Here is a 21,474-nt window from a genome sequence, read left to right as displayed (position 1 = left end):
CAATGGAAACATGTTGTAAATTGGTACCCGGCTACATTCGGTATACGCGTCAACACTAGCTGCAACACGGAGGGAAACGAGCAAAGGATAAGTGGTTGGACGGCATATTAGGTTTTTCGGCTCATATGGCAGTTTATGCAAGCAACTGGATAGCTTATAACCCAGATGCGTTTGATATGTATTGTGCACTTAAAACAATTCGTATACAATTACAAAAATCATCGATGTTTGTGTACAGCAGGTCGTCTTAGCTGTTAAGTTGCGGTTTCTCGCCCAACTTGAAATTGTGCGTATCTTTGGATACGAACAAAATTTCCAAGTACCCCGTATAAGTAAACTAAACTTTTGCCGCAGCCAAAGGCTGTCAGAATATACGTAAATCATAAAATGAACAGTCTCTTAATGGGCAAAGGCAAGTAAATCAAATGACAATTGCTGTGAAGGATTACCCAGCTTTGCCGGAAGCTGTTGCAGCATGAACTCTAATTAATTTGCTTTTACTTACGGGGCTGCATATGTTTAGAGATTCCTGTAATACTGATAATCTTGAAATCATGCGCTTCTTGCGATAGAAGTAGTTATAAATGTGCAGTAATTAAGTGTGCAGCATTACTTTGTAATTCAATTTGTTTCTTTTTTAATTATTTGTAAATGGATAAAACAGGTTGTATAAAACAATACACCTGTTGCCCGTGTATCTGGTTTAAGATCTTGGTTCTGTTAAATTTTTGTATTTAATTATGCGACATTCACTATTCGGCAGGTACCAGACGAAATTCGGCATTCTGAAACATTTACAGGCTGTTATTACTGTCATAAGAATTACTGTGCATATTACATGGATACTTATGGTTAGAACACAAGAGCAATTTCCCCTCACTTGAAATATTTTTGGCGGTTTCCGGAATCCCGTCCGTTCCAGTTTTACAACAAGCTTGTTCTGTCAATTTTTCAACTGTGCATGTGCGAATACCGTATACATGCACATAAATGGATATCAGAGGCAACGACAAATTAAGCAACTATATTATTAGTAATCCCAGTTAGTATAGTGGTGAGTATCTCCGCCTGTCACGTGGAAGACCGGGGTTCGATTCCCCGACTGGGAGACTTTTTTCTCTTTTTTTGTACTCCGTTCTTCCTTTGTCGTGTAGCAAGTCATGGGAAGAAGTGTTAATCAAAAATACAAAGGTATCTGGCTATTTACCATCTTTTTCTATCGTTCATAATGCACATTACGAAAACTCATTCGCTCATTTTATTTCTTACGGAGATGTAACTCACAATCAGGTGTCTGCGATTTTTGAGCTGTCCAAACGTTTCTGCGATTTACGCTGCGCTTTATGATCTGGCAAAATTTTGCTTAAAGCAAACCATTTAAAAACGTACGTACGAAAACGATGCATATTTATTTATTGTTTATCACAAAAACGAAGTAACGCAACGACTCCATCCATTGCCAATTTGCTATGACTTTCAACCCACGCGATAGAAGTACACAAAACCAGTAAAACAAAAATAAAAATTCTGCAATACATCACGATACTGCAGGTGCAGCAGCTTCTTGCGAGGCTTTCGTGGCATTTTCCAGTTCGACTTTGAGGGCGTACAACTGCATAATCTGCTCATTATTGAAGGCATCCAGTTTCTCAGAGGGTATATCCCTTCCCAATTTAGATCCCTTGACGAGTGCTGCGCTGGAGAGCTGTCGCGACAGCGTCATGGCATAGTCCGTCCATTCCAGCATAAAATGCCTAATCTGCTCGTCGTTCGTTATGGGCTTATGCAGGCGAAATTCATCCTGCACGTATTTCGTGCCCAATTCGCGGAGTCCCTCGGGGAGACCACGGTGCAGCCTTAGAATGGATTTGTACAGGATGCGCACGTTCAGGCGGTGCGATGACTGCGCAAGGGGGGTGCACATATTCCGAGTATTCCCGATATAGAATAGAGCGTATACTGAATTATTATTCAAATCTCACCGTGCAAATGAAAACCCTTCACAATCCGTTGCACTAGCATCCAACAAGAAACTTTACACACGGAGGAATAGACTGCACGAGCAGTGTGAGCCTGCGTTACATCATTCACTCGGTACCTAGCATTAACTTTAACCGAGCCTCGAAATCGATTCAAAGTTTTGCTCTTAGCGTCTTGGGTTTATAACTCCACTTTACTCTTACATAAAATATGAATAAAATAACAAATAAACTGTAAAAATACCTACTGTATTCTGTAACATTTTAGTCCATACTTGAAGTAGTCCAGAGACTCCAGAGTCCAGACTTCATACTCGGTGCATGGCAGCCTGTATTTAAAACATTAAACAGTACGTAGCCGCCATCCCTTTAGGTTGTAATAAATTAAATGTTTTGTCCATTCATACAGTAAGTACTAAAATTTTCCGGAGGCGTAGCGCTGTATAGTGCGTACGTCTAAAGGCAAGATACGTACGTTTACGTACGTACGTATATATATATGTAAGACTAGTCTTAACATATATGCCTTTAGGCATGGATTCAGGTCGTTTCCTATCTTGGGAACTGTTAAGGCCGGCTCAAGTTCTGAACGTAGCTAAGTATGATGCAGCTGCTCCACCGCACGAGATAGCTACATGAAGTGTCCACGCCGACAAATACGGTTCGCAAAACCACCTCATGAGGTGGAGCTGCTGCACCGTAACCAGATCTAGCTGGACTTTGAGAGTAGCCCTAAGAAAGTGTAAACTTGTAATTCTGTAACACAAGACAGACAAAAACGTAGCTCTGTTAATGTTAACACTGGACAGACAGCAATGAAATTCTGAGTTCTGTGACTGAGGAGACAGAAACGCTAATGCAAGGGAGATGCATGTTATGTGGAAGAAGGCAGGGCAATGGGCAATTGGACATAGCTGCCTTGCTGAAACTGGCAAAAAAAGAGTTAAGATTTGTAAAAAGAGTTAAAAATTTGCAAAAAACACTCACGCCTCCGGAAGTGTCCCGACGTTTACGAGGGTCGCCACGCTAGTGTTTTTGTCCAACGATGCCGTGCAGGTGGCATCGAAACATTCGGCCTTTTCCGACCGACCCTTGGTCATCCAACTAGGGAAGAAGATACGACAGGAAACAGACGAGATACGGGCCACAATTAAGGTATTAAATTTTAAACCAGCAGAGTAGCATCGGAGTTCAACGCGGGAATGCGGCCTCTGTCATAGGGACAGCATGTCAGCGCTTCGGCTTATTTAGACGAAATGTTCTGTGCGGTTAGGCAGCCTATTTCCGCCTTTGGCAGAAAATTGTTACTTTTATAGAAAACGAGAGACTATTTTTACCGCCAATTAATAAAAGATATTTTAACAAAGTTATGTGAATTACGCAGATGTTTACTAGCTTTATAGTTACTAACCAAGATTAGTCGCTGACGCGCTTGCATTAAATTGTCAGGCATGAACCTGACCACGGGTACCAGGCTGGTCGGGAGAAGACCAAACAGTTGAGTAGTGCCAGTGGTTTCAAAAGAGTCTGTAGTACTTCTAGTTTATGATAACATCATAAAACTCCTAATAACAATAAAATTATTATTATTGGGAATAGGAATAGGACAGACAAATAGTTGTTATTATGTATGCCCGGCATTGCTCCCTAATCCACCGATTACTCACTTTGAAACGATGCTGTCGTTCGCTGAATGCCGAAATCCCTCGTGACCTCGCTGTTGCAGCTTATACATTGTAGTTGGCTCGACACCCCATTTAGGGTGCAGGCCACAATCATTTTACGCTGATCATTGTATATTGCTCCGAAATTCCTCCGATCACGTCGAAAAAATCTAAAATGGACGATACTGTGTGCACTACATGTTTAAGAGCAGTATGCAATGTTTCCCTTCCCAAAAATCATAAGCTGTTGATTAAGACATCACTACTACCGACCGAAGCCGAAAAAGTGGATGGTATAAGCTTTTTTAAAAGGAACGGGATTCGGTTATTGTTCCGCCTGTTCTGCTGTTTGGGTTTTTTAGCAACCGTGTTTTGTGGGGCGCGCGCTGATTTGTATTACCTCTTTCGGGAGATTCCAACGTCGAACAGCGGATTCGACACATTATTCCAGAAATCTCGTTACAGATTTCGCCAAGCTTTAGTTGTCATCATTACCGTAACAATTTATATCAAAAGAAAAAATCTGGTCGATCTGGGACTTCTCTTGCGACACCTCGTCGATCTTTTCAGTCAGATATACGGCACGGACCAAAAATCTCTATTGATTATTGCCGTTAAAAGATATGATAAGTGGCTGTTGGTTATTTTTACGTCAGTCTTTTATTTCACCCAAGTGATGATCGAGGTCTCACAAATGACGAAGTTTCGCTCCGATGACTTATGGCCAATCCCCGCTCACTTATCACAATTTGATTATACAGTTACGTACTACATGATGATGTTTTTTGGGTTTAACTTCTGGATTATGACAATTCTTAGCTACTGTGTTGCTTTGTACGCAATAATTAAAGTAATCGATCGGATGCGTCATGATCTAGAACATCTCTACGACAACCTCTTGGTGCGGGGTCATTCAAGTGAAATCATTCAAATTTTGCTGACCTTGCGGAAAATTGCCATCAAACTGGAAGCATTATATTCCCTGGTGTTAGGGCTTCACATCTTCAATCAGGCTTTATTTGTATTGTGTCAATTAAGTTTGTTCGAAAATTCACTCTTTAAAAGCGGTGCTCACCAATGGCGGTGGTTTGACATAGCCGTGGGATGCGGTGATATACTGTGGAATTTCGCCGGACTTATTGCTTTTCCCGCCTACCTTGCCGTCACTTTCCAGGAAAAGGTTGGTTGGAAAGTGACTTTCACTTTCACACAAACTGGCAAGAATACGGAAAACAGTCTCAAAATTTCAATTTGATGTGGTTAATAAACACACCATAGCCAAGGCACACCTGTGTGCACCGGCCAAAATAAAATTCCAGAATGATTAACGTACGTACTTACCTGTAGTCCTGTATTATAGCCGGCCGCTGCAAGCATCTGCAGACTGCAGCTAACGAAAACCTTTGCAGAATCATGCTTTATCCGACGATCTTTGGATTCGATTACACGAATCCAAGGAAAGAACAAGTAAACATTCTCAACTTCTAAACATCACAAGCGTAATGATAACGCGACCCCTGTACTTGACGTTGGGGGGTTTCTGCATTTTCGACAAGTCCGTAATTGCAACGGTAAGTATAACTCATCATAGTACCATATTAATATCTGGAAACTGGAGCTACTTAAAGCTCTCTCCGAAGCTACTATTAAAGACGTCATGACGCAATTTATATTTACATCAAATGCGTCTTCCAGATTGCGGGCTTTTGGATCACTTACCTTGTCATTATCAAAGACTTGGTGAGCCGGGAAGATGTATCTGGTCGCAGTGTCTGCAACTGCTCGGCGTGGTAGCAGGATACCGGAAAGAATACACATTCAACATAGTGTACTCGTATACATGCAGTTGATTCGAGCGAACGCTTGTTTCCAACCAGCTAACAATAAGTCTAAAAAATTTTTATCTACGAAATGACATGCAGTGTAGACATTATTATGTAAAATTGCTTTGCATCTTTGTGTTAACTTATTATGGCGGAGGAAGCTTCTTGTACTCCCTGTTAAAGCGTATTGATATTTTGCTGTCGCTCTAAAGCGAACATTTAAAATTCGTACCGGGACGGCAGTACACAAGTGCTTCGAAAATTGCAAAAATTTGCGGCTGACGAATATTCTACATGGATAATTCGAGTCTAATTGTAAGCATACCGAATACAGCGTCTTCGAGCGGCTTTAGGTATCAGTTCCTGCACATGTATGCCAACAGACAACGATGGATCACGAACGGCGTGCGTCTTTTCGGTGCCACTCGGCAAGCATGGTGATATAAAATGTTTGTATCGCTTTGACAAAGAGCATCACATCATCATTTGCCGTTTTCCTCATCTTTTCCTATCTTCAAGCCAAAGCCCGCGCCAAACCGAAGCACCATGAAATCCGCCATCTTTTTCGCCCTCTGCGTGGTGGTCTGCAGTGCCCGCACCCTGGTACGCGTAGGAACGATTTAAAATTTCCTGATGAGACAGTAAATAAGTTTTTTCGTAATTTGCAGGACAAACGGGCCAGCGATCAGAATCCCAAAGTATTCTCCGCCTTGGACAAACTGAGAGGTGGCGCTAACAAGGCTTTGAGCGTTGACCAGATCCAGGAATTGTGGTTGAATGTCAAGCCCGGCCAAGATTTCCCTCTCATTGCCACCATTCCCAAAGCCAATGTTGACTGTGCCTCAGTCAAGCCAGGTTTCTATGCTAACGATGGAGAGGGCAAATGCCAGGCTTTCGACCGTTGCGACGTCAACGGAAACTTGACCAGCTATCTGTGTCCAAACATGACTGTAAGTGGCATGTTTTACCGGCAGTTACTATTTTCGCATTCAGGGCATACCGGTGTTACTGACTTCCACAAGATACCAACATGCTACCAACACATTTTGCTGCAATCTAGTACTTAAATTTCCTGCTTTTGTTAGGTGTTAATGGCATGCATTAAGTACATTTATACCGCTTTCATTTTTTCTAATGTATTGTATCAACCATGTCCCTTTTATTTGCAGCTGTTCAACCAGATCACCTTGATTTGTGATTGGTGGTTTAACATTGACTGCTCGCAAGCCCGCTCTTTTTACGACTACACCAACTCGCGCCTGTACGTCGAGGGAGCCGTACTGTTGGATGATGAGCCTGATTACGTCATGGTCGCTACCGGTGCCGTCGCTGCTGCCTCTGGCGAAGCTCCCAAAGCTGCCAAGAAGGGCGGCAAGAAGGGCAAAAAAGCCAAGGCGGAATAGATAACCTTCCTGGACAGGCGGAATTAACTGGATTACTGCCGCATTACGGCTGCGTTACCGCCGTTCAGTTTTGTGATACTCAAATTCAAAGTGACACGTGCCTACTTGCACAAAAATTTTCCTCTCCTGATTAAGTGCGCATGGTTGCGGGCAGCCGTGTATTTCTTACTAACCGCTATGCATTTACTACTAATTCTGAACCATTAAAAGAATTGGAGAAATGTGATATGAATCGTACGTCAAGACTGTGTCAAATTAAAATCAGTAGAAGTATCCTTGGGGACGCCATCGTAATTTACTCAGTAGGGAGAAGTCCCGAATGATGAGGTATCAAAGCCGCACCGTGACTGGACTTCATCATTCACCACGCGTGCAGTTTCAGTGCGTTAAACTTCTGGAAATTTTTTTCTTTACAGGCGATGCGTAGTGTTCGGCTGAAATTCGGCTATGATCTTCTTTCGATTAAAGCTAGGTAAAAGTCTTGCAAAATTATGGAAAGCACTTTTAGCATTAAGTTTCTAGAAGCTGTATGTGGTATACCTTGTCGTCAACACCGATGCAGATGCTCTGCAAGAGACAGCATACTGGTAACACAGACGCCAGGAGTTACGCAGTCGAGTGACAAAAACTTGCAACTGTGTGCGTTGCAGACAAAATTTTGCCGGATACGGGTGTTTCAGTTCTTCTGCTTGATTGGTTTTATGGCAGCAGCGTTTTGTGCAATTCGATCGAACCTGAATTACTTTCGCGAGGTCCTCGGTTCAGAAGCTGGTTTCGATAGATTATTCCAGAAATCCCGCTACCGAGTGCGACAGATTCTGGTTGTTATCGTGATGCTGATTATATATGTCAAACACAAACCCTTGATGCGATTTACAAAATTATTGAACCATTTGTTCTTTCTCATGGATGAGTTAATGGGAACCGGCAAAATGTCAATCACGATTACCAAGATTATTAATTTCGAAAAGCGCTTACTGATTGTTTTTTTTACCGGCTTCGCCTTTACTCAAACATTTGCGGAGCTTTTATTAAAGGACGCATACCTGTACTCGGATTTTTGGCCTTTTCCATCACAAGATATATCATTCAGTGGATTTACGACAATGTACTACTGTCTAATGAGCTTTGCGTTCTTCTTTTGGCTCGTCGTGATTGTCGGTTACTGCACCGGGCTGTACGCCTTGACTACTGTTGTACGTGCTCTTCGGAAAAACCAGAAACGACAACCGTTACAGGGTGCAAAGGGGACATCTGGCACTCTGATAAAAATTCTGCTTAATTTGCGGAAAGCTGTCTTTCAGTTCGAAGAACTCTATTCCCTTGTGGTAGTGCTTCACATCGCTAATCAAGTGCTGTTTATTCTGTGTGAACTTAGTTCATTTGAATCGTTCGTGCAAAAAACAAGTAGACACAAATGGTACAATCTAACAGAAGCCACTGCAACTTTTCTATGGAATTGCATTGGATTAATAGTCATCCCGGCGCATTTGGCAGTAAAGTTGCAGGAGCAGGTTTGTTGAGCGTTTGTGGTACAAATCCTGAAATAGTTGATATGTGTGCTGTTGTGCTCTAAATGTGGTCTTATCATTTGTCGTAGTGCCAGATTCTGGTGGATGACCTTTGGTCCCAACAGCACGAGCGTGAAGAAATGACAAAGGAAAGTTGTAAGCTTTCCAACATCTCCACGGTTCTGCTAACCCGACCGTTATTTGTGACCCTTGGAGGTTTCTGTCCTTTTGACAAGTCCGTTATCGCAACGGTGCGTTTAACTTGTAACGCATTAGTACTACTGCGTAATAATTATTAGGTCGCTGCATTCCGCTGACTTGACAAGTGCTGCGGATTTAGTGCGCACTGTGCAGTGTGCACCGAAATGCGAATACGTAGTGTTATAGAAGTTACTCTTATTCGAATGCTTTTTATAAAAGATAACAAGCCCTGAGCGTAATTATAATCCAAATTTCCGAACACGCTCTGAGATTATAGTTTTCAGATGCTTTCCGAATAATCCTATTGTAACAACAATATGCTGCACTATCACTCCATAAGTCGAGTAAATCTAATTTTTGCAGATTGCCGGCTTTTGGGCAACATACCTTATTGTTGTCAAGGACCTAATCACTCGGGAAAAGAGTACCGGTCCCATCTGCGTTAATGATACTTCACTGCACTAATAACAAGTTATTGATTTATATAATTATGTAGTATGTACACGACTCACGAGTAACTCGTCCTATCAATACTTTCGTTCTAGAATGCTAAGTTTACGAAATTTCATCAAATGTATTGTATGAGTAGGTTCATACTAATAATTCTAATGATTGTTTTTGCGGTTCATGAATTCGTCGACCAGTCGGCGATAACGCAAATCATACTGTACAAATACATACATGTACGCACATGCCGCGCAAACATTTAATTTATAATGAATGCAGTTACTGTACGAATATGTGAAGTCTATATACAATATTGGGCAAATCAAGTAAGTAGAAGTGGTAATGTTAGCTAACAACTGCATTGCTGCAAAGTGCAGACATCCAAAATCCATAATCAAAATTAAATCTGCTACAGTATCTTCACTTGTTCGTTTTCCGTCTACATTTACACATCAGTTGTATTGTACAGCGCTACAAAAACAGTTACAGTATCATAAATCATAATTATCGGCAATTGTGAGTCGCAGGGGACTTATCCAGTACGGAGTAGAACTGTACTATAGCAAAAAACCTATAATTTTAAACCAAAATTGAGTTGAATACTAATTAACGCTTAAAACTGCGGTAAGGTTTAAAAAAAAGTAAGGTTAACGAATACAAAAATTTCTGAAGTTGTCAAGTTGAGCAGTCAAACCGACTCCACCGTTATGTGGTTTGGATGTGAATTCCAGCGTGGGTGGAAGTGGATGGCGTTAGCGGGTGAGTCATGCGCGTGGTGTTTGACTGGCCGTCCGTTAGCGCTTCTGAACTTCGGATTGATAATGATCCATTTTTGAAAGTGTTACACGAGCAAAATAAATAATTTGTTTCATCAATCTGCGTCTCAATTGCCATCCGAGGTTGTTTAGTGTTTACCGTACCGTGTGCTCTTCTCCCTCTTATCTCAGAGTTATCTGTGATTGCTCTGTGGCCCAAGGAATCTCTTATGCTATGTTAACTCCTTCATGATTAGCAACATTCACGAATCATTAACATAATATGGCGGATACGAATAGTGTGGATTACTGGAAGAATGAAGCGTTATCATGGAAATCTAAGTGAGATTTCGCACGTGATGCTTGTCTGTTCCCCCAGCTGACTAAACGTCTGTTTGATCAGGTGCGAAGAAGCCCAGCAGGAACTGGAAGAATTCAGCAGCAGTAGTCGTGAGTTGGAGCAGGAACTCGAGAAGGAGCTCAAGCAGGCTGAACAGTCCAATGCCATTTTACGATCAGATTTAAGTCGTCTGCGAGACGAAAGCCGTTCAGCCAAGGTTTGCTACAATTAATTTAAAAATCAGATATCTCAGAAATATGTATAGGAAGTAGGTTTACGGAATTAGTAAAAATGATTTTGCGAATTTGAAACCCTTCTGATCCGAACTCTATAGTGGAACTATGTACGGGCTGCTGATAAATTAGCGATAATTGAAAAATTTGATCACTTTAACGAAATAAAAATAGATATTTTGTTTTTTCATGGATTTAGGTTTGTTTTAATGACTGCCGGTTAACTCGCTACGTGATATAATTAATTTATTATTTATTGGAAGTTTAAGTAATTTAATAATTATTATTAATTAGGATTTTATTTTCTTGCCTGGAAGTTACACTTGAGAAAGGGAAATGAGAGTTTTTTAATTTCGGATTTGACGTTGCAGGAGCTGGAGCAGAGGAATACGAGGCGCATCGAGGCCTTGGAGGAGCAGGTGAAGAATTATGAAGCTCAGAAATCCAGCATGACACAGTACAGAAGGGAGCTCGAGCAGAAGAACGATGAACTGGAAACTAACTACAGGTTAGCATTACAAAACGGCGTGTTTACAGTTGATGGAGTGGAAAAGTGCTCTTCCGCTTTTACTTACAACAATATTCTTATGCGCTTGTTTGCATATTCTTCTGTCATAGGTTTCAATAATAAGTAACAGAAATCGTATGATTTTTTAAACACCAATTTCTGACCAGTATTTACTTCCAGACAAAATACCTTTGTGGTTTGTGCATCCCTAATGCAGTTTTAAATTCAGGTTGTTTCACGGGAATCACTGTACCCCATTCTTTTCGATCCTTAAAAATTGTGTTCGGTAATTTTAATAGTGAAATTACGATTACTCGTAAAATTAATTGGCTATACAGATAGGGTTTTGAAAACGGAGTCATTCCGTTTCGCAGTTTTTCTGAACCTTCCGATTGCATGTAAAATCAGGACGTTTTTGGCCTGAGGCCTTCTTTGTTATTTGATTACAAAACCGTGCCACTTTAGACAATAAACGTTTATACTTTTAACTAAATTTGAATGATAATACATTTACGGTTTCGGTTATTGAATTATTTTTTGATGTGTGGTCCCAGCGATTAACGTGTTGTGTATCTCGAGCATAGACCGGATCCAATACAAATCCATACCGCTACGCATCATTAATTTTCAATAAAAAGCTCAACGCATTTTAATGGTTTGATAGGGGGCTAAAACCGCATTTTTAATGGTTTGATAGGAACCTGACGGCATCCTTGGAGGATCATGCACGGAAGATTGAAGCGGTAAGCCCGCATAGCCGACGCTGTACCCTGTCATTCTGTGTTGGAGTGTAGTGCTTTTTTTACGAGTCGGCGTGCCGTAAGTGGCCATCGTAATGCTAATGGCACCCCGCCACCGCATTCCTCTCTCTGTGTACCTTAATCGTATTACCGCAATCTCCAACCGATAGCGATAAATAGGGCTTCCGGTTGAACACTCGCGGCGCGGCGGTTATTAGCTTCCGTATTATTTAACATTAACCTTACTCGAGCGTATCTAATCGGCCCACCTATTCATGCTATTGTCAGTCGCTGTTTTATCCATACCCAATTTGTCGATATTGATACGGTAGTGTTTGAAAAAGGGCAAAGGTATGCAGAAAAATGATTGGAATGAGCTGTGTTTTAACGCCTTGGGCAGGTGCTTTCATCGAAAAATTACACTTAAATTAATGACCATGCGCCAAAACATTTTCTGTTGTTTTCGATTGAAAGTATTTGTTGGCGAGTTTAGGCAGGAGGTTTGCGGGAATGTTCTTGGCGGACATGGTAGCATTTTTTAGTATAAAGAAAGCTTTTTTTTCTAAAATAAAACGCATGCGATTTCAGGTTGATGCATTCATATTTGTCTAAATAAATAAATAAAATATTGTTTTATAATTTTTAAGGTGGTGAAATCGAATAATAAAATGTAAAATTATTCAGCTTATTGTGAAGTTTGTTTTAAATACAAATAAGCAATACATAATTTTTAAGACTATGTAAGTAAAATAGATATTTAGCTAGAATGGCACGCCTATGTATTCTTCGAATTTTTATGAGTGAAAAATTCTGCACGAATGCATAGAATGCGACTTCCGGTTGCTTATGTCTGCATCATTTTGTGTAAATTTCAATTGTTTATTGTACACTTCATTCTATGCACGTCAGCGTTGACAAGGTACAGTTATTATTCATTCAAGACGATACAGTTTCTCCCTAACGTAAATTGTCTAATATCGTTGAGTGATTAATGCTGAAGGTGCGCTTTTCAGCCGTTTGAAGTACGCTTTTGCATCTCTTCTGGCCTCTTTTGTAAATTTGTAATCCGCCTTCTGATACCGTCAATCATGGGTGCTGAATGTTGTTTCTTATATTGACAGCTCATCGAGGAGAAAGCGCTGCTGGAGAACGAGCTCGAACAGTCGCGTGGGCAGAAATTAGCCGAACAGCGTCTGCGTGATGAATTAAAAGGTATGTGGAGCTATTACGCCTTCGAGTTTTTCTCGTTGATGATGGTCAACAATAATGCTATTTGTCTCTGCCATTTTCCATTGGGCTTGACTGCGTTTCTTTGGTGGCTTTTTATATGGCATGATTTAGAGTAGAAAGCCGCCATTTGCGATGCGATCGATCCAGTTCGGACATTTTTCGAATTACTATGCAAATTACCAAGCGCGACTATTTATTTTTCGAATCATTATGCAAATTGCGGATAACGATTACAGAATGCGCATTCAAAAATATACGAATATAGAGCAATAAACGTTGCTAAATTAATCAAAACTTATTGTACTGTAACCCATTTTTGACGTCACATTTTTGTTGTAAATTATGTAGTAACTACCGTAGTAACCCGACTTTGAAATATGGCGTAAGTTATAATCTTTGGATGTTGACGTCCACATGATTATTTTTAAGGTTTTTTTAATACACGAATGAGCAGTTCCAAGCTTCCAGTTCAAATTGGACTATTATTAACTGGATAGTACTAATACAAATTGCAAATAAAAAAAATATTTATAAAAATTATTTTTTAAAATGCCTTAAAAATTCTGCATTTTGTTGGTAAACAGTGACGCTAGGAATTACAGTTTTATCGAATGAGGACAGTCATGACAGGCCGATGAAAGATTATTGCTGTTTCCGTGGATAAATTGTCGCTCATTTTTCAGATATTTTTTTGCACGGAAAACTGCCACCGTTCTGTACGCACAGATATTTAACAATGTTTTCTTCTCTTCACTGCAGATCTTCGTGATGAGATGACAGCCCGTAACCGATCTGACGAAGCACGACAGGCGGCGCAACGCGAACGACGCCGCACGGTGGATCAGAATTTCCAGCAGTCGGACAACGAAATCAGTCGACTGCAGGCCATCGCTAGCGGCGGGGACGTCTCGCCCCTCGTCAACGGGCACGACAACAGTGACTTCCTTCATAAAGGTTAGCTGTCTGAACTGTCCACTGGACAGTTGAGCGTTTGTAACATTTGGCGTTTCCGGTTTAACGAAATTTGTCAAAATATTTTCACATGTCGGATTTCTGACATTTTTCATTGGCTGACATTCAGAATTTATTAGCCCATGGTTTTTCAAGCATTAAGTGGTAGAAAGTACCCAGCTTGAGTTTGGTGCAGAAAGCGTGAGCTTGTGTGGCTGCTGCAAGAAATAGTATGAGAATCTGCCGTTCGTTTTGCCGTGGCTTTGGCCATGTTTTTCCCATTTGGTTCGCTGTTTTGTGCTTATTCTTCTGTTTTTGTTTTGCAGCCTGCAAAGAACGAGAAGCCGAATTAACGAGCGCACTGCGGACACAGTGCGAATCCAAATCAATTGTCCAGAACCTCATTCGTAAATTGACGGTGAGATTTGTTTGTGGCTGTGTTATATTACCGTATCCGAAACTTCGTGGTGCATGATTCGCTCTTTACGTTGAATTATGGATCCGTGGGCAGTACTAGGAGCACCCGGTTATAATTATGAAATGTTTTAATTTTGCTTCGAAATATGAGGCGCAGAAGCACGAGACTGAAGAGTATCGCAGTAGTTTTTCATTTTATTTGGGGTTGAATTGGACGACTGTGTTCGGTTTGCCGACTGGCTGGTTTATGCAGTATTGAAATTTAAAATTTCTTGATAATTTACGATTTTCTGTTTTGAATCCATTGTTTTATTTTGTTGTTTTTGGGCCATAATAGTTTATTATATTTTTTTCAGTGAGTTATGGCAATGCCAAAAAAGTGATTTTTATTTAGCGCGGAAACTAAAGTATTTTAGTGTACATCGTCGATGAACACTAATTTAAGGAGCTACCGCGTATGCAGTAACGCTACTTACTGAAAAGAACAAACGAAATTAATAAATAGATCAACTTCGCATTGAATTGGAAATTTTCATTTCCTGGATACTACAACGTTATTATTGGCACTGTATTTGCGGTACTGCAGGTTTGCATTAAAATTTAAAGAGTAAGTATTAAAATTTCGTAGTACAAGATAAAAGGCCCGTAGTGAATCTGTGTGTTCGTTTGCAGTTTCTGGAGACAAGGACTTCCGCTGTCCAGAAATCTCCAGCTGCGCGTCCCAACAACGCCACGCCGAAGTGAGACGCCGCTACACCACGGATGCCTGACGTGTGAACGAGTCAAATGGGTCTCATGATCTCTGTATTGTTTTTTCGCTGCGCCTATCGGGGGATAATCTGGGTGATTCCCTGATTTCCCGGCCAAATTATAGCGGTCGTTACTCGTTACTGTCGACGTTGTGCAGTGGCGATTCTTTGTTTACTTTTGAATTCTGATCAGCTCTGTGAATTTCTGTGTGGCCTGTACAAAGACTCATTAAGATGCATTAGAGACATGCATTTACCCTGTGTCTCATTTTATTATATATTCCTTTTTCGTTTATTTACTGGCATTCTGGGCTACTTATACGGCGAAACATGGACGCTGTTTCCGGGATTATGTTGATTGTTGTAACTCGATTAACGATATAACAATAACATCGTCTAAATTTATCGAAACAGCTTTGGATCGTCTAAATTTATCGAAAAATATGCAGATATCGTTACCGTGCAGCAGTACATATTACTCTGTACTCACTACGTAACATGTAAGTACAATACTGAATACATGCACTGTTCAAATACCAATGCGCAACGAGAATGTGTGTTTTATTTCTCAAGAGAATTACTTAATTTACGGTATATTCTGAGGATGATGTCGTTTGGTGCCGATAAACATAAATACTTTCTTTATCCAGTAGCAAAATTCTGCGGAATGGCTGTATGCATACGTTGAAGTCCTTCACTATTAACAGTGGGAAAATGTGATCCTGTGATCCACAATTTACAAAGATCTTTTAATACATAAGCATTTATTTAAGCTCTCGTGTTATAACTGGATCCAACGGGAGGAATAATACAACTATAAAAAATATGCTTCTGCATAAAAGTTCATGTTTTATACAATTTTGTAGGGAGGCATCCGATTTGGCCGCGTAACGAGAAACGCAGTTCGATGTGGTGCATCCGGATACGGAAATGACTGGGGTTTATACTTTATTCCACTAAATACAGGCCTGGAGCTGGCGGAATTTCTGCAAATACAATTATACAACTGAATTTCCTTTACTGATTACTTAGTAATTATTCGAAAAGATTCCTGCGGTGCCTCTACGCAGCAAATTTACGATTTGGTTTGAACTTGTAAATCATATCAGCATGTGACGGCATATCTATATAACATGTAAGATGCTTTTACTGCTGCTACATTTTACAGTATGTCATGTATTGTAATATCTGCAGTACGGTAGATATTCAATGTCATAGGCTATAATATCACAGTCTGCATTCAACATAATCATAATAGTAATTATTTGTGTAGTACTTGTATTTAGACTGCATGTGAATATTTGTACGACTTGAGAATGTAATATGAGTGATCATTATTATTTTTATGGTTTAAACGTTAATTCAACCGTTAACATTCGATCCGCATTACGTATTAGTTTTAGCTATGATTTCACTTAACATTGATTTAGATAATTTCACAATTAACTTGATTTTTACATCAGTATAATTTTGCATAGTCGTATTTTTTACACTCTGTAAAAAATGAGACTCCAAACATTTTAACGATATTTCTGACAGCCACAGCTTTCAGTTTCAACAGTTAACCTTTATTTTCCTCAAGGAAAACTGCAATACATGAACGGAAATAAACTTAGTGCGTTGGTACCTTTTGGTCCTAGCTGTCCGTTCGGAAGATGGGGCATTTCGAAGGCGGCATTTTCATTGACATACACCAGCTCCTCGATGGTTTCCACTCTGTCAGCGGGATTTACCACGGCGTAGGTGACATCTTCGCTGATGGTCTCCGTGGACGGGGCATTGCTGTCAATATCGTCACGGCAGACCGTCTCGCATTTCTCATACAGGATCTCATTACTATTGGCGTTGCCAGTGGAATCTTCCGGTACCACGCTGACCGTTACCCGCTCCTCGCACCACTCCATCTCGTCGTCAAAAATTCCAGGAAAATCACAATATAACACCAAAAATTATCAATCACATAGAAACCGAGCTGAACACTTTCTTTCCGGAATAATCGATTACACTGGATCCGGATGATTGTGTTGTGCTATGATAATACGCTGACGGCCAATATCAAAATCAAACACCTGACGTGCGGCTTGGCGGCGTAAATGTCAAGCTTTGAGGTATGCATACAAAGTGGTATTCGCAGAAGATTACCAGGGAGTTCGTCAAATAAGTGCAGCACTTGTAGGCGCTTAAAGAAACCGGTCCTGGTCGGACGAGCAGCTGTGTATACCGGTGTTACCGCGATGCATTACGGTGAACTACTTATGGAACCATATTTTTCTGTACACATTTCGACATCTATTGAGCAATGCATGCATCAGCCATCAAGATATTGCACAACAGCATGGATTACTTATATCGATGCTGCCGTGCCCTTGAAAACGCTAACGTTATGAGCGGCAGATCGGAATAGTCACTACATGTACAATACACACGTATCTACAGTACACGCGTGTACAGCTACATGCACGCTTTTTTTGCTCATCGATCGATAATTATCGGTTAGCAATAACTGGGTAGCAGAATGTAGTTCAAGATCATAACGTGCCGGCAGTGTTCGGTTAGTACAGATTCACATTTCACAGAATTCAGTTATCACCTATCATTTAATTATACGATGTTTTTTATGTATCTAATACACACTATCATTTTTCGCTCTTTCATCTGGTTATCACCTACATATGTTAATTAAAAATCCTAAAACAAAAGCTCCACTTGACAGAAGTAAATTATATTTTGCAATAACATTTTCTTGTCAGCCGTAATTAGTCCACATCTAACATACTAAATGCTGGTTTTAAGGGTAATTTTGAAGAAGTAAAATCTTAAATTATTGCTATAAAATTCATTGCGCTGTCGCCGATCAGTATAATTTTAATACGGGCCAGATAAAATCGAGCATAGATCGTACAGATACGGTACATGGATAATTTCGGTGTCACCCTTTTTGAATAAGGGAAGACATATAAGCGCACCAATCGGCTACCGGCAAGTTTTATCATCGACACATGACGTCACTTTGTTTACTCCTATTGTGGCAGTGCTGGTACACTTTGTAACAATTAGTATTTGATTGAAATTATACCGTACATGTTGGTAGACAATGTTGGTACATGTTGATGGATTGGGAACAATGTCAATGTTTATCGTATTCGTCTTTCAAGTGTACTGATTCGTCCTTTATTGGCGGCTGAGTAACACCGAAGCTGTTGTTAATGCTGGTCAATGTCCATTTTGTTATCAACAACAGAACCTTCATAATCCACTTATAACTCAGTAATTCGATCGGAATTTGCGTATGCATCTCACGTGTAATATGCATTGTGCATCGCATTCATTGTCAGACGTAATGGATCCTGTCACGATTCCTGACGGTCGTCTCCGCGTCTCAATAACGCACAAGAGTGGTCACTTGGTATCGCTATATAATTGGTTCGTAAACAATTTTTCAATCCAATTTTTTTCATTTTCCAATGTTTTTGACGTTGTCTTTGCCACAAACTGTACTTGCTAACGGGTTGTACCATAACTGAACGGCTGCATCTGTCGAATTTATGAGCATGATTGCTGTTGACCTCTTCCAATATCTTTTTTTGTCACTACATTTTGGATCTATTTCACGGTAGTGAAATCCGCCGCGGTACAGAATATTTTTTTATAGAATGCCATTGAGATTACTTATGCTGTGGACGCTCCTGCTTGTATTTTCCTTCCTCCTCCTTGTGATAAGAGGATATGTGAGTGAATTATTGAAGACATTTTCGTGACTACCACTCTATTAGTTAGTCTGTAATCTTGTAAATCCGCTATCACCAATATTTTTAATGTACTTAACAGAAGTGCATAAAAAATCTAAATACTTTTGCCATAATTAATACTCTATGTTATTTATTTATTCGAGTTCAGCTTAATTATTTTTTAATTGTTTTCAGCCTCTACAGACTTATTATCAACCGGCTTATACACAACCGAACCCACAACCCCAAATGCAGGGTCCGAGTAAGTACTGCGCATTTCTTACTGTTGATAATTTATTGAGACAACGTACCGCATGATGAATATCCTCAACAGGCGTTTATTTGGATGTAGATTATGCCGATCTGAGGATAAATACAGCGCCGCATATAAACGGCTATCATGTTAATCGGGATGTTGCCTGGATAGGCGGCGGTCAGCCGATGGGCTGGACCGGTGCACAATCCATGCCCTTAACAGCCTATTCGCCCATGTGAGTACTATGATCTATCATGAGAAACAACCTGTTATTTGCATCGACGGCGATAGCTAATTTTGAGTCGTATTCTTTGCCTTCTAAGTGATAACGAAACCGCATCGCAAAATTAAATTAACATGTGGAATTAGCAAGGTTTTCTCAAACTAATAACACGTAAAAATAAAAAAATAGTATTCTAAAATTTTTGCATTGGTAAAAAATTTAGTAAGCAACGCCAGCCTGTTTTACAGCCGTCTGTCCTTGTCGTTACCATAACCGGTAAATGTGTAAACCGATAATTATATCTCACCTCCGAAGCTTGTTTTTTAACTACATTCTACTGATACATAAGTAAAGTCAAGTTAAGAGTTCCGCAAGTTAAGAAAAAATAATGTGCTAGAACCGCTTAGTTATCGCAGACACAAATATTCCTTGAACTATCCTAATTTTATGAACCTTAATAATTTATTTGTCTTTTGAAGGGGTATAGGAAGTTATCAGTACTACCAATGGCTAATAGACTGGTACGTATGCAAAATTACCTAACCTGACATTGAAAGTATTCGTAAATCCACTGTGATTTAACGGATTTTTCTGTACCCTCAGATGTCCATGCGTCTTACGGCGCCGCGCGCTATCAGTGTGAAGTGGATTGGCACGAAGTCCGCCATCAGTGTGAAACCGCAGCCGAAGCTGTCAGCCGCGCATGACATGAATATTACTCCTCCACCGGGAAAACTGGCAATGTCGACCTTGCTGCTAGATTACCCGGTAGCCGCACAAATCATGCGACGTCGAGGCCAACTCCATAAACTTCTTCAAATGCATCGCAACCAGCTCGTACCATAAAATCAAATTCTGTTATAGTTAACCTTCTACCTGCACAGCCGCTTCCGCCTCCTCTTTTACCTTATGTGTACATATTGGGTTTCGTTTTGCTCAGTGTTCTTTGTTTGTTTTTTGGCTGTACTGCAGTGTTTTCTCAGTTTAGCTGGTTGTTGTTTGGGTTGTTGTTGGTTCATTTGGATAAATGTTGTATGTATAGACAATAATTATTTGCACTATCCTGTCATTAGGAAAGTATCTTCTGTGAAGGGATGTTCCAAATACACAGGATTCCCTCTACTTGTACCGGTAGTTGTATCTGCACTCTTGTTCTTACATGTTCGTCCAACTTAATTTCATAAGTGCAAAGAATAAAAACTGCAATAAAGAATAAAGATATTAAGATACCAGCGTCATATTTGATATTTATTTAATAGGATTGTAGTGTACAAGAGGTGTACCTGGTTCAATATGACAGCTGCATTTATGTATTATTGATTAAAGTGAAAGGTCATAAAATTAATTACTTGCCGGTTTTCTAGTTGCATAATTGTTGTTAGATTTTTCTTTAATTATACCCGCTCTGCAAAGCCATTTAACGTTTAGTTGCCTATGTTTGACAAGACACTTCTATTCGGTATTGATTCCTCTTAATAAATTTTTTGAGTAACAAATGTATCTGAAGAAATTAATTACTTTGAGAGCTTTGCAAATGTTTAAGTAATGGCTTCATCCTGCAGAATCGATATTATGTCTTGTGCGTCAAGTTATGCTCGTACTGTCATATAATGCATTCACCCAAGCCAAAACCGATACTACTGTAGTCTTACGATTGAGCACGCTGTAGCCCATCGAGCTGGTAAATTAGACAGCAACGAAATTCCTTTTTCGGTGGCACTGCTAGAATAGTTGCTCGATGTTGCCGATTTTTGCACACAGAAATGCTTTGCGAAATTTCTGTATCATTAAGCATTTTTTCAGATTACTGAATTGCTAGAATCCTGCTCCATGTGTCAATCATTAGCATCGGTAATTATATATAACCGTTTGGTCAACAACATTAAAGACACTTCGTAAGAAGGTGTCTTTTGCTGACAAAACAAAACAGTGCTACCCTTTCACCCTTTGTAAGCTAAAATACCACATCAAGGGGTCAAAAATCATCTGCATAGAGTACAGAGTGCCTGTAACTGTAAAGTAAACACTGGACAATGGCATGTGCATTTCCATCGCCAAGAAGTACACGTTAATCGGTATCCAGCAGATCACAACACTCGCACAGGTCAGCGTTAATATCATAAATGGCCGCACTGTCCTGCTTGAGACGCTGCTACGAGCACTGCTGTAGTACTGCTGACCACTATTTGTGGCATTCAAGGGGGTCTTGTTCCTTGTAATTGTGGTCTCCAGTTGCGTGGAAGCTCCCATGCGATCGCTGTTAGACTGCAAAAGCGCAATTATTTCCACCCGGCGCTGCCCGAAATTAAACGGCTC

General features: G+C 40.2%; 5 protein-coding genes and 1 non-coding gene across 9 annotated transcripts; 4 read left to right on the top strand and 2 right to left on the bottom strand.

Annotated features, from left to right (window-relative positions):
• Positions 1–1,037: 1,037 nt before the first annotated feature.
• On the top strand, positions 1,038–1,109 carry Trnad-guc (transfer RNA aspartic acid (anticodon GUC)). The gene has a single exon. It is a non-coding gene; the product is annotated as a tRNA-Asp (tRNA).
• A 220-nt stretch (positions 1,110–1,329) lies between these two features.
• On the bottom strand, positions 1,330–2,340 carry LOC129587146 (succinate dehydrogenase assembly factor 3, mitochondrial-like). The gene is made up of 2 exons (XM_055480755.1): positions 2,228–2,340; positions 1,330–1,942 (listed from the first exon to the last, which is right to left on the bottom strand). Exons 1-2 carry the CDS (start codon positions 2,240–2,242, stop codon positions 1,538–1,540), a joined length of 420 nt encoding a protein of 139 aa, XP_055336730.1. The 5' UTR covers positions 2,243–2,340; the 3' UTR covers positions 1,330–1,537.
• Positions 2,341–5,943: 3,603 nt separating this feature from the next.
• Positions 5,944–7,108, top strand: LOC129587128 (uncharacterized). Its single transcript, XM_055480730.1, has 3 exons — positions 5,944–6,069; positions 6,135–6,416; positions 6,636–7,108. Exons 1-3 carry the CDS (start codon positions 6,013–6,015, stop codon positions 6,867–6,869), a joined length of 573 nt encoding a protein of 190 aa, XP_055336705.1. The 5' UTR covers positions 5,944–6,012; the 3' UTR covers positions 6,870–7,108.
• A 2,735-nt stretch (positions 7,109–9,843) lies between these two features.
• LOC129587049 (nuclear distribution protein nudE-like 1-B) lies at positions 9,844–15,354 on the top strand. The gene is made up of 8 exons (XM_055480627.1): positions 9,844–10,125; positions 10,187–10,340; positions 10,728–10,864; positions 11,562–11,607; positions 12,726–12,816; positions 13,594–13,788; positions 14,112–14,203; positions 14,875–15,354. The coding sequence occupies exons 1-8, from the start codon at positions 10,067–10,069 to the stop codon at positions 14,944–14,946; spliced, it is 846 nt and encodes a 281-aa protein (XP_055336602.1). The 5' UTR covers positions 9,844–10,066; the 3' UTR covers positions 14,947–15,354.
• A 141-nt stretch (positions 15,355–15,495) lies between these two features.
• LOC129587050 (uncharacterized) lies at positions 15,496–17,236 on the bottom strand. The gene is made up of 2 exons (XM_055480629.1): positions 16,579–17,236; positions 15,496–15,937 (listed from the first exon to the last, which is right to left on the bottom strand). Exons 1-2 carry the CDS (start codon positions 16,853–16,855, stop codon positions 15,900–15,902), a joined length of 315 nt encoding a protein of 104 aa, XP_055336604.1. The 5' UTR covers positions 16,856–17,236; the 3' UTR covers positions 15,496–15,899.
• Positions 17,237–18,022: 786 nt separating this feature from the next.
• On the top strand, positions 18,023–20,340 carry LOC129587177 (uncharacterized). Of its 4 annotated transcripts, XM_055480794.1 has the most exons (6): positions 18,023–18,374; positions 18,604–18,679; positions 18,875–18,941; positions 19,014–19,170; positions 19,646–19,679; positions 19,762–20,340. In XM_055480794.1, the coding sequence occupies exons 2-6, from the start codon at positions 18,605–18,607 to the stop codon at positions 20,002–20,004; spliced, it is 576 nt and encodes a 191-aa protein (XP_055336769.1). In that variant the 5' UTR covers positions 18,023–18,374; position 18,604; the 3' UTR covers positions 20,005–20,340. The 4 variants fall into 4 exon arrangements, with proteins under 4 accessions (XP_055336769.1, XP_055336770.1, XP_055336768.1 ...); XM_055480795.1 differs by lacking the exon at positions 18,023–18,374 and having other exon boundaries at positions 18,426–18,679; positions 19,032–19,170; XM_055480793.1 differs by lacking the exon at positions 18,023–18,374 and having other exon boundaries at positions 18,426–18,679.
• The last annotated feature ends 1,134 nt before the right edge of the window (positions 20,341–21,474 follow it).

This window comes from Paramacrobiotus metropolitanus, unplaced genomic scaffold, assembly GCF_019649055.1.
Source record: "Paramacrobiotus metropolitanus isolate TYO unplaced genomic scaffold, Prichtersi_v1.0 Parri_scaffold0000023, whole genome shotgun sequence".
NCBI lineage: Eukaryota > Metazoa > Tardigrada > Eutardigrada > Parachela > Macrobiotidae > Paramacrobiotus > Paramacrobiotus metropolitanus.
The sequence above is the reverse complement of the archived record's forward strand: the minus strand, read 5'-3'. Positions and strand labels throughout refer to the sequence as shown.

Coding starts and splice junctions, on each gene's coding strand:
- LOC129587128 (XM_055480730.1), top strand. CDS start 6,013: ATGAAATCCGCCATCTTTTTCGCCCTCTGCGTGGTGGTCTGCAGTGCC. Junction 6,070..6,134: donor TCTGCAGTGCCCGCACCCTG/GTACGCGTAGGA, acceptor CGTAATTTGCAG/GACAAACGGGCCAGCGATCA. Junction 6,417..6,635: donor ATCTGTGTCCAAACATGACT/GTAAGTGGCATG, acceptor TTTTATTTGCAG/CTGTTCAACCAGATCACCTT.
- LOC129587049 (XM_055480627.1), top strand. CDS start 10,067: ATGGCGGATACGAATAGTGTGGATTACTGGAAGAATGAAGCGTTATCA. Junction 10,126..10,186: donor GCGTTATCATGGAAATCTAA/GTGAGATTTCGC, acceptor CTGTTTGATCAG/GTGCGAAGAAGCCCAGCAGG. Junction 14,204..14,874: donor ACCTCATTCGTAAATTGACG/GTGAGATTTGTT, acceptor GTTCGTTTGCAG/TTTCTGGAGACAAGGACTTC.
- LOC129587050 (XM_055480629.1), bottom strand. CDS start 16,855: ATGGAGTGGTGCGAGGAGCGGGTAACGGTCAGCGTGGTACCGGAAGAT. Junction 15,938..16,578: donor CGGACAGCTAGGACCAAAAG/GTACCAACGCAC, acceptor TTGTATTTGCAG/AAATTCCGCCAGCTCCAGGC.
- LOC129587177 (XM_055480794.1), top strand. CDS start 18,605: ATGCCATTGAGATTACTTATGCTGTGGACGCTCCTGCTTGTATTTTCC. Junction 19,171..19,645: donor TTAACAGCCTATTCGCCCAT/GTGAGTACTATG, acceptor GAAGGGGTATAG/GAAGTTATCAGTACTACCAA. Junction 19,680..19,761: donor TACCAATGGCTAATAGACTG/GTACGTATGCAA, acceptor CTGTACCCTCAG/ATGTCCATGCGTCTTACGGC.